At 37.4% G+C, this 12,264-nt stretch overlaps 1 protein-coding gene across 7 annotated transcripts in view; it reads right to left on the bottom strand.

Annotated features, from left to right (window-relative positions):
• DENND5B (DENN domain containing 5B) overlaps window positions 1-12,264 on the bottom strand; it is a 193,020-nt gene that overhangs the window by 25,364 nt on the left and 155,392 nt on the right. For 6 of the 7 annotated variants that reach the window (XM_045466586.1, XM_045466582.1, XM_045466585.1 and 3 more), the window contains one exon: window positions 1,500-1,628. In XM_045466586.1, the coding sequence (XP_045322542.1) occupies window positions 1,500-1,628 (129 nt within the window). Of the gene's footprint in view, window positions 1-1,499; window positions 1,629-5,309; window positions 6,512-12,264 lie in introns of those variants that run through there. The other variant, XM_045466587.1, reaches the window with a different exon arrangement.

The following is a 12,264-nucleotide window of genomic DNA, read 5'->3' on the forward strand; positions in this document are numbered from 1 at the left end:
TTTCTTTAGTCTTTCATTTTTTTTTTTTTTGGTATATTAAATACATATAGTATAATATTAAGTAAGAGAACATGCATAGAAGTACAGAAGAAAACATGTGAAATACTTGAAATTTACCTTTATGCAGTAGGAATTTATTCTTTTTTAAAATTTTTTAAAATTTTATTTTTTTTATTTAAACTATAGAAAATGTTTATTTATTTATTTTGAAAGAGAGAGAGAGAGAAAGATAGAGGGAGGGAGAGGGGCAGAGAGAGAATCCCAAGCAGGCTCTGTGCTGTCAGCATGGAGCCCTACACGGGGCTTGATTTCAGGAACGGTGAGATCATAACCTGAGCCGAGATCAAGAGTCACACGCTCTACCAACTGAGTCAGCCAGGCACGCAACATACATATATACATACATACGTACATATATAATGTATAATACATATACATTACATATACATGTATAACATGTATACATACTAAACATGTATAATGTATATGTATGTACGTATGTAAAGTAAACTTAAACTCTATGCCATATGCCACATATGTGGCTTGAACTCATGACCCTGAGATCTAGAATCACATGCTATACCTATTAAGCCAGCCAGGCACCCCCAGGTGCCCAACCTTTACGTAGTAGGATTTTAAATGATCATTATAATTTTCTTCTTTGTACTTTGGCAACAGTGGCCATGAATGATTTATAATGGGAGGGGATGGGTGAGGGGAGTAATCAGTTTTAGAGTACAAGATCAGGTTCACAGGCTATAATTCACTTTGCATTCTTTATTAAATCTATTCTTTGGACATTAAAACTCATCTTAAGATCCCCTAGGGGGTAAGTAGTCCAATGCTGATGTGTACAAATGCAAAACTACAGAATGAATTGTTACCATAAGATTCCAACACACTGTCAAGTTTGAGATCGTTGTTGAATTTTTTGCATACCTTTGCTCTAGAGAACTACGTCCTCAGCCTTCAAATTAACTCTAACGTGTATCTTATATGGATGATGTATTTCATCTAAGGTTTCTTGATGCAGTAAAGGGAAACCTATCAAAACAGTTAACAATTAACTAACATGTACTCAATTGGTTTTCCTGGCTCTAAACTATTGAATGTAAGCACTGGCATGACTCTCAGAAGAAACCCGTTAATGTGGACTTTTTTTTCCCACTACTTCAGGTTTTGTTGTGATCTTTATAATATGTTATAAATGGTTTACATAGATTCAACCTGTCTTTTGGATGTTACTGTCAGCCTGTGTGGATTAGTTAGTTTTCTGATTGAGAACAGAGCAATCTAGCCTTTGGCTGTGATGTCTGGTGTGCCCTCTCAGGTAAAATCAAACCATGGAGTGTCCAAAACACATGCCTGTTAGAAAGAAAGAATGCAGGTGCACAGAAATCAACAATTCATGCTGAAAAAGCCAGTTTGTCAGCTAATGCAATCTGCTTTGCAGACACACAGGTCACAGAAGCAGAAATGTCTAAGAGGCTATCACTTACTTGGTGAGTGGCTGGTTGGAGAGCAACTGCTTGAGATGCTGGGACAAGAGCTTCTTTTCTAGAGACAGTCTTATCCATGCCCGAGCTCGTCCGACGTCAGTCTTGATCTCACTCATGTTTTGAATATGCCTAAAGAACAGTAGCAACAGCAAAGATGTAGATCTTAAGGATAACCTTCAGCCGGAAAAGAACTAAAGAATTACAGCATTTTTCACAGAATACTTCTTTCAAACTTAGCAGAAGCAATGGCAATACGCACTTTATATTGATTAAATCCTTCAAAGGTTCCGTCTGAATCATGAATTCATTATGACATCAGAATCACCATTACAACACAAGCATGCACAGACATCACCCTCAGATAAAGCATTTAACACTCATTTATTCAGATTTTATTATTTTCTTGTTTCAGCCTCATGGACCCCTATAAGCCTGCAGTTGGTTATTCCTGACCCTCAGGAAAATAAAAGTAATAAAAAAGGCTGAATATTTAAGTTTTTATTCAAAATAATTGGTCTCTAGTTTAACTAAATATCTGTCACAACTTTAATCCATTGAATTAGTTCAAGGTCCAAGTAATTTCTGGAAACGTATGGAAAATACTAAATCTTACTTTCCATAGCCCTTGAGGACAAGCTGTACTGCACTTATAAATTCAAAATTTGTAAAAGACTTTGAAAATTGTATGGTCAAATTCCAACTGAATGTCACATGTATGTATAGAAGTCAATGCTATACTCAGAGGGACGTGAGTTTATTTTCCTAAATGGTTTTTCTCCTAAAGGGGAAGAAGTTTGGGCAGGAAGGGCAGGCCTAAGGGGCAGGGTAATTGTAAAACCACTACAGTGAGTCACTAAATTAAAGTTTTTGTGATTGTGACCCACCATCCTTTCCCTTGATTTTTTTTAATGTCCAGAATGACTCATCTTACCTATAATAAATATTTCAATGAACCCCTTTCTCTAATGATTCTAATAATTCAAAATAAGGAATATTCTCCCTATAAAACACACATATTCTTTCTCTCCCTCTCTTTTTTAAAGATTTCATTTTAAAGTCATTTCTACACCCAACATGGGGCTCAAACTCACAACCCAGAAATCAAGAGTCACATGCTCCACCGACCAACCTAGCCAGGCACCCCCTCTTTTTTTCATCTTTCCCCTCTCTCTCTCTCCTTCCCTTCCTCTCTCTTAATCCCTGGATCTGAAGATTTAGGCCCTCAAGCCGGAGTGCTGATATATGATCAAAGACTCTTGATAAGATATAAAGCATTATAGTCACATTACACAGACATACTGAAGAGGTGGCTTAAAAACAAGTCAAAACGAAGAGTTAAAAGAAAATTCTGTTGCCATCTTTTTAGGGCTTAGCCAACCTCACCTCGTCTCTAAGAAGTTTTTTCAGAATGTATGACACACTTATTTTATTTTTAAAGGGCTAATACCAGTATACATGGTCATGAATGGAGAAAGCTGTCATTAGGCAAGTCCCCTCTTAGACCCTGGTTCTTACTGATGGTAGTGGCAGTGGTGGGACACCTGACAACCCAGTAGGGGCCTAATGAAGCAGCACTGGCTGTTCCTCCACCCTGACATTTCCCAAATGATGACACAGCTGACCAAAAGCAACAAAGGGAAAACGCTCAGGCATTTACCACTCAAAGTTCTAAAGTATTTTCAAGGCACCCCCGTTGAGTGCAGTGTCAACTCAGAGCTCACATAAGTGAGGAAAGTTGATTCAAAGTGTAGTAACTGAAAATGAATCCACATTAGATCTGATAAGCACTTATGTGGTCTAATCTTTTCCTTAGTATTCTTTCTATTCTAAAACAGTAAAATTTACTAAAATAAGCTTTATGTTGGCCTTAAACAAGAATCTGGAGACATGGTAGGTTAAGAATGATAAAATGAAAATAATTGTAATTTGGAAAACAATCTATGTTTAAGGAAAATGAGAAGGATTGGAATATATAACATGCAATCTATCTTAGGTGGCTATCAGCATTCCCATCATTAAAGAATTTGTGCTAGTTTTTTTCTTGGGAGGAGGCATGGGGGTTGGGAGACAAGGCCACCAGACTCTTCTTTGCAAGCCCATCTTATTCACTGGCACCAGGGAAACAGCTGTCTAAAATACTGAATCCATAATATAATTCCTTTGTTCCAGAACCTTCAAAAACTCACAGGATATAGTCTGAACTGTGCAGACTATACTTACTACCCCTCAGTCTCAATATATCCTCTTATTCAAAAAAGTTCCATTCCAGACAACTGACTCATAAGACTTTGCATTCCATTACCTGCTTCCCTATTTGATTCTATTCATGTTTGAGATCCCAGCTCCTTCTAGATTACTTTCCATGACCATCACAGCCTTCAATGACCTCTTTAATTTATGAAACACTATAGTCTAACTTGCATTTACCATGTACTGCTTATTATTACTTTTATCATTTTCTCTTGGTATACATGTTTCTCAGCTTACAAAAGCTCCTGGGAAAAGGAGGCCCACGATTCCTTAGCAGCCTTGTGGTCTTCTTTGTACCCCATAGGGCCTAGCACATAGGAGCTCAAAAACTCTGCTGCTTTGTGAATCTATATCTAACTCTATGCTTTAAAACAATTTATATGCATTTTGTTATTAAACTGTAATCTGAATCTATTAAAAATTTACTGTGTAGTTATATGCCATTTGGATCTACTTTTAATTGGAATAATTTATTATAGATGACTATAATGGAATTCAGCATAGTATTACACAAGTATTACTTCCAAAATAGATCCTGTTAATTCACAGAAAAGCACATATGGTATGGTTTAAATAACTTATTTACTTGATTTATTCCTAACTCTACTACAAAGCTTTCTAATTTAGAAAAGTTTCTGTGTACCTTGTCTTATCTGACTGTCACAAAAACTAGTCAGAGGGAGATCATCATTATTTCACTTTAAGGGTGAGAAAATGGAGACTAATTGAGACTAAGTGATCCAGTCAAGGTCACAGAGATAATAAGTATTATTCTAGACATGTCACCCATTTTCTATCAATTACTTCTTTCTCACACTCACATTCTTGGAGAAGCTCCCCTTCCATAGACCCAGAAGACACAACTCCACTTACCACTATGATCCTAATCCTTCACTAAAATGGACTGAGTAAGAGGAACATCCCTGATCTAAACTGAGTTCACTGGATTTTCTCTCAGAAACTAGGAATTTGTATACTGGAAAACCAGGTTAGTTTTTGTTGAATGCTAAAAATAAGAAAGGATGTTAAAGCCAGGGCTTGGGCCTGTGCACAATAAAACAGAAAAAAAAAGGCAAGGCAAAGGAGGGACAGGGAGGGGAAGATGAGCAGATGTGAAGGGAGAAACAGAGATGATTTGCTTCCAGTGAGACAGTGACAGTAACTTGTGACAAGATTTAGCAGTCACAGTTCCTATTCTTGGATTCTGGAAAACACTTTTATATATCTCCAATAAATCCATTCCTTTTTACTGAAGCTAGTTTGAATGGGCTTCTGTTCTCTAAAACCAAATGATTTCTAAGAGTGGTAGCAGCTACATTTTAATCCACATTTCCTGAGTCTAAAACCAGTGTTTACTTCCACTGTATCATTAACAAAACCCAGTTTTATTTGTTATTTTTAAACCCAGCATTATTTTTTAGATAAATCAAGGATTGGCCAATTTTAATTTAAGCTCACATTCTGTACAGACATAAAAAATTACTCAAAATATTCCTTCCTGGGGTAATGAAATCAATAACCACTTAATTTTAGTGTAGAATAAAGCAAGAGGCTCACAGGGACCTATGCACATATTATTAGTAAAAAATGATAAAGGAAATAGCTAATTTGCCCTCAGATAATTTATTCCCATCTTTTCATATAAACAGAATTTTTCTAGGATTCACTCAGACAGCCGGTTCATTTGTTTACATAGTCAGAATACCCAGACTTGGATTACAGAACTTACAGTCTCCTTGGTCATGTAATGTTCTACGGTGCTCCTCAACATTAATTACCTTGTCATCAAGAATAAAAGTATTTGAGTAGCTGGATGACATGTACATGGTTACTCTGGAAAGAAATTTTTAATACTGGTAACATCATAATAATACTTCTCTTTTCTATGTAGATAATCTATACACTTCTTTACTATCCCCAGCCTTTCTCTATGGAACAAAAAATCATCCTACAATTGACAGTGTGGCGATACTTGGCATCCATGATGGTCTTGCAGAATTGTCTAAGATACCAAGACAAACTGGATAGCCTTCAGATGACTCTATCCTGGACTCATGCCAGCTACTAAGCAATTTGGTGCCAAGATTCTTGACAACTAGGAGGACTCAAAGTGTCAATGTCTTTGCCTCAAGAGATAAACCTGGAAAGACAGGAGGTACCAACAGAGACATGTGCCCAATAGAGAACACAGACTCAGAGAGGTACACTAATCTTGGAAAATATGTTTTTTCTTTAATTGTCTAGACTGAAAGAAATCAAAGTTTAGAATATTACTTGGGTGTTTTTCCTGAAGGAAAAACATCTATGTCAGCTATCTAGGTAATGATTAGGGACTAAAATGAAGCACTTGCCAAGAACCTGGAAACAGGGAAATAATCCTGTCCACTAAGAGTTAAACTCTAAAGTAAATATATCATGAAAAAGAACAACAGTGTATAAAACGTCATTTAAAGGAGGCAGAATGGAAGCAGAGAAGAGGGAGAGACAGCCATGGGTAGTGTTTTCTCAGGGGCTTCCTGAGATGCTATCAGTCCCATGAGCATGAGGATCAGTAGCACGGAGCTGGATGATTAGGCTTCCACACCTCTTCTTTTGAAGAGAGCAAGCAGTCTTCTGATTTTTATCTAGCTTTCAGGCAGAGAATACCCATATTGGTGAAAGAGCATCAAGTCATCTGGTTGGGGAAATAATGCTCTCGTTTCACAGGCAGAAAACCTGGCACCCTGGTGTATTGCTGGCAGGAACGTAAAATGGTACAGCCACTGTGGAAAACAGAATGAATGGTGGTTCTTCAAAAAATTAAACACAGAATTACCATGTGACCAAGCAATTCTACTTCTGAGTATATACCCAAAAGAATTAAAAGCAGGACCTGAACAGGTAACTGAATACCCAATATTTATAGTATTCACAATAGCCAAAAGGTGGAAACAATCCAATGTTTACTGTTAAAAAAATGTGGTATATATATATATAGAAGATGGAATATTAATCTTTAAAAAAGAAGGAAATTCTGATACAGGTTATAACATAGATTTAAACATTTTGATAATGAACATTAAAAAGAATGTTTAAGGGTACCTGGGTGGCTCAGTCAGCTGAGTGTCTGACTTCAGCTCAGGTCATGATCATGAGTTTGAGCCCTGCACCAGGCTCTCTATTGGCACAAAGCCTGCTTCAGATCCTCTGTCTCTCTGCCCTTCACCCCCCAAAAAATATATTAATAAAACACTTTAAAAATATTCATTTTTGAGAGAGAGAGTGAGTGCACGCATGTGTGTGCATGCATAAAAGGGAGAGGGGCAGAGAGGAGAGAGAGAATCCCAAGCAGGTTGCATGCTGTCAGCACACACCCCAATGTGGGGACTGAACCCATGAACTGTGAGATCATGACCTGAGCCAAAATCAAGAGTCAGATGCTGAACTGACTGAGCCACCCAGGTGCCCTCATGATGAACATTTCAAAAAATATACGAAGTGAAACAAACCAGATGCAAAAAGCATGATTTGACTTAAATGAGGTACCTAGAATAGTCAAATTCACAGAGACAGAAAATGAAATAGGAGTGGGCCGCCTAGATGGCTCAGTCAGTCATTTGAGCGTCCCACTTCGGCTCAGGTCATAATCTCGCGGTTCATGAATTTGAGCCCCACACGGGGCTCTGTGCTGACAGCTCGGAGCCAGGAGCCTACTTCGGATTCTGTATGTCTCTCTCTCTCTCAATAATAAACAGACATTAAAAAAAAAAAAAAAAAAAAAAAGAAAGAAAGAAAAGAAAATGAAAACATGGTTACCAGGAGCTTGGGGAGAACCAAGAATGGGGAATCATTTATTGTTCAATGGGTACAGAGTTTCAGTTTGGGATGACAACAGAATTCTGGAGATGGATAGTGGTGATGGCTGCACAATAATGTGAATGTACTTAATGGGTGTGTGTGTGTGTGTGTGTATATTCATACATATAGTCTTTCTTGTGATTAAAAAAAATTAATTCCAGTAAAACACACAGTGTTATATTAATTTCAGTGTACAATATAGTGATTCAACAATTCTATACTCGGTGCTCTTCATAAGTGTACTCTTAATCCCCTTCACCTGTTTCACCCATCTTCCCACCCACCTCCCCTCTGGTGACCATCAGTTTCTTCTCTATAGTTGAGTCTGTATTTTTCTGGTTTGTCTCCCCCCCCTGCCTTTGTTCATTGGTTTTATTTCTTAAATTCTCCATATGAGAGAAATCATATGGTATTTGTCTTTTTCTGACTGACTCATTTCACTTAGCATTATACCCTCTAGCTCCATCCTTGCTGCAAATGGCAAGATTTCATTCTTCTTTATTATTACCTCAACACTTATCTATTTATTTTTAATAAAGATTTTATTTTTTTCAGTTATTTATTTGTTTTGAGAGAGAGTGAGTAAGAGAGAGAGCGCACACAAGCAGGGTTAGGGGCAGAAAGGAAAGACAGAATCCCAAGCAGGCTCCATGCCATCAGCACAGAGCCTGATGTGGGGCTCGAACTCACGAACTGCGAGATCATGACCTGAGCCGAAGTCAGATGCCCAACCAACTGAGCCACCCAGGTGCCCCCAATTGTTTTTTCTTTTTAAAGTAAACTCTAAGCCCATGATGGGGCTCAAACTCAGGACCCCAAGATCAAGAATCTAATGCTCAACCAACTGAACCAGCCAGGCACCCTGCCAACCAATCAAGTTTTATTAAAAGCATCTATCATTTTGTCAAAACATCACTTTAGGATACTCGGGGGTCTTTTTTAGACTTTTTGTAAGACAAAGACTAAAAATTAAAAGTCAAATTTTAATTTGTTGTGTGTTAAGTCACAGGACATCAGTTTTTCGGCTGAGTACCGTGAACAAATATAGATTTAGTCAGAGTTATACTAAATTATATTTAAACTGATATACACCCTTACACTACTGCCAACTTATTTGTGTCTAGTCACAGTAGATATTTTCCTGGTGATGTGGCAAAGGCTGAGAACTTGCATCTAGTTAGACAGAGACCTGACCTACGGTCAGGATACCTTAGTTCTAGTTCCACTTCTGCTGTTAATTGGTAATATGGTCTTAGACTTGACCACCTGGGCCTGAGCTTTCACATCTGTAAAAAGAAGCTAAGCAATAGGACTTACATTTCTTGTATACTCTCACATTTAAACCGATTAGTAAAAAGTATCTCAGCAATCACCACCTTTTTTTTTTTCTTATTTATTTTACAGGCATCTGAAGAATTTATTGTTTTTAATTTTATTTTTTAAATTTACATCCAAATTAGCATATAGTGCAACAATGATTTCAGGAGTAGATTCCTTAGTGTCCCTTACCCATTTAGCCCATCCCTGCTCCCACAACCCCTCCAGTAACCCTGTTTGTTCTCCATATTTAAGAGTCTCTTCTGTTTTGTCCCCCTTCCTGTTTTTATATTATTTTTGTTTCCCTTCCCTGATGTTCATCTGTTTTGTCTCTCAGAGTCCTCATATGAGTGGAGTCATATGATATTTGTCTTTCTCTGACTAATTTCATTTAGCATAATACCCTCCAGTTCCATCCATGTAGTTGCAAATGGCAAGATTTCATTCTTATTGATTGCTGAGTAATACTCCATTGTATCTATGTACATATATATACATGTACATTGTATGTATGTGTGTGTGTATACATATATATATATGTATATATATATATACACACATCTTTTTTTTTTTTTTTTGACTTTTTCAAATATATGCACTTTTTATTTTTTGGACTTACTATATTGTCTGGAATCTCCAGTAAGATATTGCTCAATGATAACACTAGTTGTTTGTTATCTTTAATGTGTTCCTGAGATTAGTGTAATTTTATTTTATTTACTTATTTTTAATTTTATTTATTTATTTTTGAAACTTACCTCCAAATTAGTTAACATGTAGTGCAACAATGATTTCAGGAGTAGATTCCTTAGTGCCCCTTACCCATTTAGCCCATCCCGCCTTCAGTAACCCTCAGTTTGTTCTCCATATTTATGAGTCTCTTCTGTTTTGTCCCCCTCCCTGTTTTTGTATTATTTTTGTTTCCCTTCCCTTATGTTCATCTGTTTTGTCTCTTAAAGTCCTCATAGGAGTGAAGTCATATGATTTTCATCTTTCTCTGACTGACTCATTTCACTTAGCCTAATACCCTCCAGTTCCATCCACGTAGCTGCAAATGGCAAGATTTCATTCTTTTTGATTGCTGAGTAATACTCCATTGTGCATATATACCACATCTTCTTTACACATTCATCCATACATGGACATTTGGGCTCTTTCCATACTTTGGCTATTGTTGATAGTGCTGCTATAAACATGGGGGGTGCATGTGTCCCTTTGGAAACAGCACACCTGTATCACTTGGATAAATACCTAGTAGTGCAATTGCTGAGTTGTAGGGTAGTACTATTTATAATTTTTTGACGAACCTCCATACTGTTTTCCAGAGTGGCTGTACCAGCATGCATTCCCACCAACAATGCAAAAGAGATCCTCTTTCTCCACATCCTCATCAACATCTGTTGTTGCCTGAGTTGTAATGTTAGCCATTCTGATAGGTGTAAGGTGGTATCTCATTGTGGTTTTGATTTGTATTTCCCTGATGATAAGTGATGTTGAGCATTTTCTCCTGTGTCAGTTGGCCATCTGGATGTCTTCTTTGAAGAAGTGTCTATTCATGTCTTTTGCCCATTTCTTCACTGGATTATTTGTACTTTGGGTGTTGAGTTTGATAAGTTCTTTACAGATTTTGGATACTGACCCTTTATCTGCTATGTTGTTTGCAAATACTTATCCCATTCCGTCTCCCATTGCCTTTTAGTTTTGCTGATGGTTTCCTTTGCTGTGCAGAAGTTTTTTATTTTGATGAGGTCCCAGTAGTTCATTTTTGCTTTTGTTTCCCTTGCCTCCAGAGATGTGTTGAGTAAGAAGTTGCTGCGGCCAAGATCAAAGAGGTTTTTGCCTGCTTTCTCCTTGAGGATTTTGATGGCTTTCTGTCTTACATTTCGGTCTTTCATCCATTTTGAATTATTTTTGTGCATGGTGTAAGAAAGTGGTCCAGGTTCATTCTTCTGCAGGTTGCTGTCCAGTTTTCCCAGAACCACTTGCTGAAGAGACTGTCTTTACGCCATTGGGTATTCTTTCCTGCTTTGTCAAAGATTAGTTGGCCATATGTTTGTGGGTCCATTTCCGGGTTCTCTATTCTGTTCCACTGATATGAGTGTCTGTTCTTGTGCCAGTACCATACTGTCTTGATGATTACAGCTTTGTAGTATAGCTTGAAGTCCGGAATTGTGATGCTCCTGCTTTGGTTTTCTTTTCCAAGACTGCTTTGGCTATTCGGGGTCTTTTCTGGTTCCATACAAATTTTAGGATTGTTTGTTCTAGCTCTGTGCAGAATGCTGGTGTTATTTTGAGAGGGATTGCACTGAATATGTCGATTGCTTTGGGTAGTATTGACATTTTAACAATATTTGTTCTTCCTATCCAGGAGCATGGAATCTTATTCCATTTTTTTTGTGTGTGTGTCTTCTTCAAGGGCTTTCATAAGCTTTCTATAGTTTTCAGTGTATAGATTTTTCACCTCTTTGGTTAGATTTATTCCTAGGTATCTGATGGTTTTTGGTGCAATTGTAAATGGGATCGATTCCTTGATTTCTCTTTCTGTTGTTTCATTGTTGGTGTATAGGAATGCAACCGATTTCTGTGCATTGATTTTATATCCTGCAACTTTGCTGAATTCATGAATCAATTCTAGCAGTTCTTTTGTGGAATTTTTTGGGTTTTCCATATAGAGTATCATGTCATCTGCAAAGAGTGAAAGTTTGACCTCCTCCTGGCTGATTTGGATGCCTTTTCTTTATGTTGTATGATTGCAGTGGCTAAGACTTCCAATACTATGTTGAATAACAGTGGTGAGAATGGACATCCCTGTCTTGTTCCTGACCTTAGGGGGAAAGGTCTCAGTTTTTCCCCATTGAGGATGATATTAGTGTTGGGTGGTTCATATATGGCTTTTATGAACTTGAGGTATGCTCCTTCTATCCCTACTTTCTTGAGGGTTTTTATCAAGAAAGGATGCTGTATTTTGTCAAATGCTTTCTCTGCATCTATTGAGAGGATCATATGGTTCTTGTCCTTTCTTCTATTGATGTGATGAATCACGTTAATTGTTTTGCAGATATTGAACCAGCCCTGCATCCCAGGTATAAATCCCACTTGGTCGTGGTGAATAATTTTTTTAGTGTATTGTTGGAGCCGGTTGGTTAATATCTTGTTGAGGATTTCTGCATCCATGTTCATCAGGGAAATTGGTCTATAGTTCTTTTTAGTGGGGTCTCTGTCTGGTTTTGGAATCAAGGTAATGCTAGCCTCATAGAAAGAGTCTGGAAGTTTCCTTCCATTTCTATTTTTTGCAACAGCTTCAAGAGAATAGGTATTACCTCTTCCTTAAATGTTTGGTAAAATTCCCCTAGAAAGCCAT

This window comes from Leopardus geoffroyi, chromosome B4 (genome assembly GCF_018350155.1).
Source record: "Leopardus geoffroyi isolate Oge1 chromosome B4, O.geoffroyi_Oge1_pat1.0, whole genome shotgun sequence".
Lineage (NCBI taxonomy): Eukaryota > Metazoa > Chordata > Mammalia > Carnivora > Felidae > Leopardus > Leopardus geoffroyi.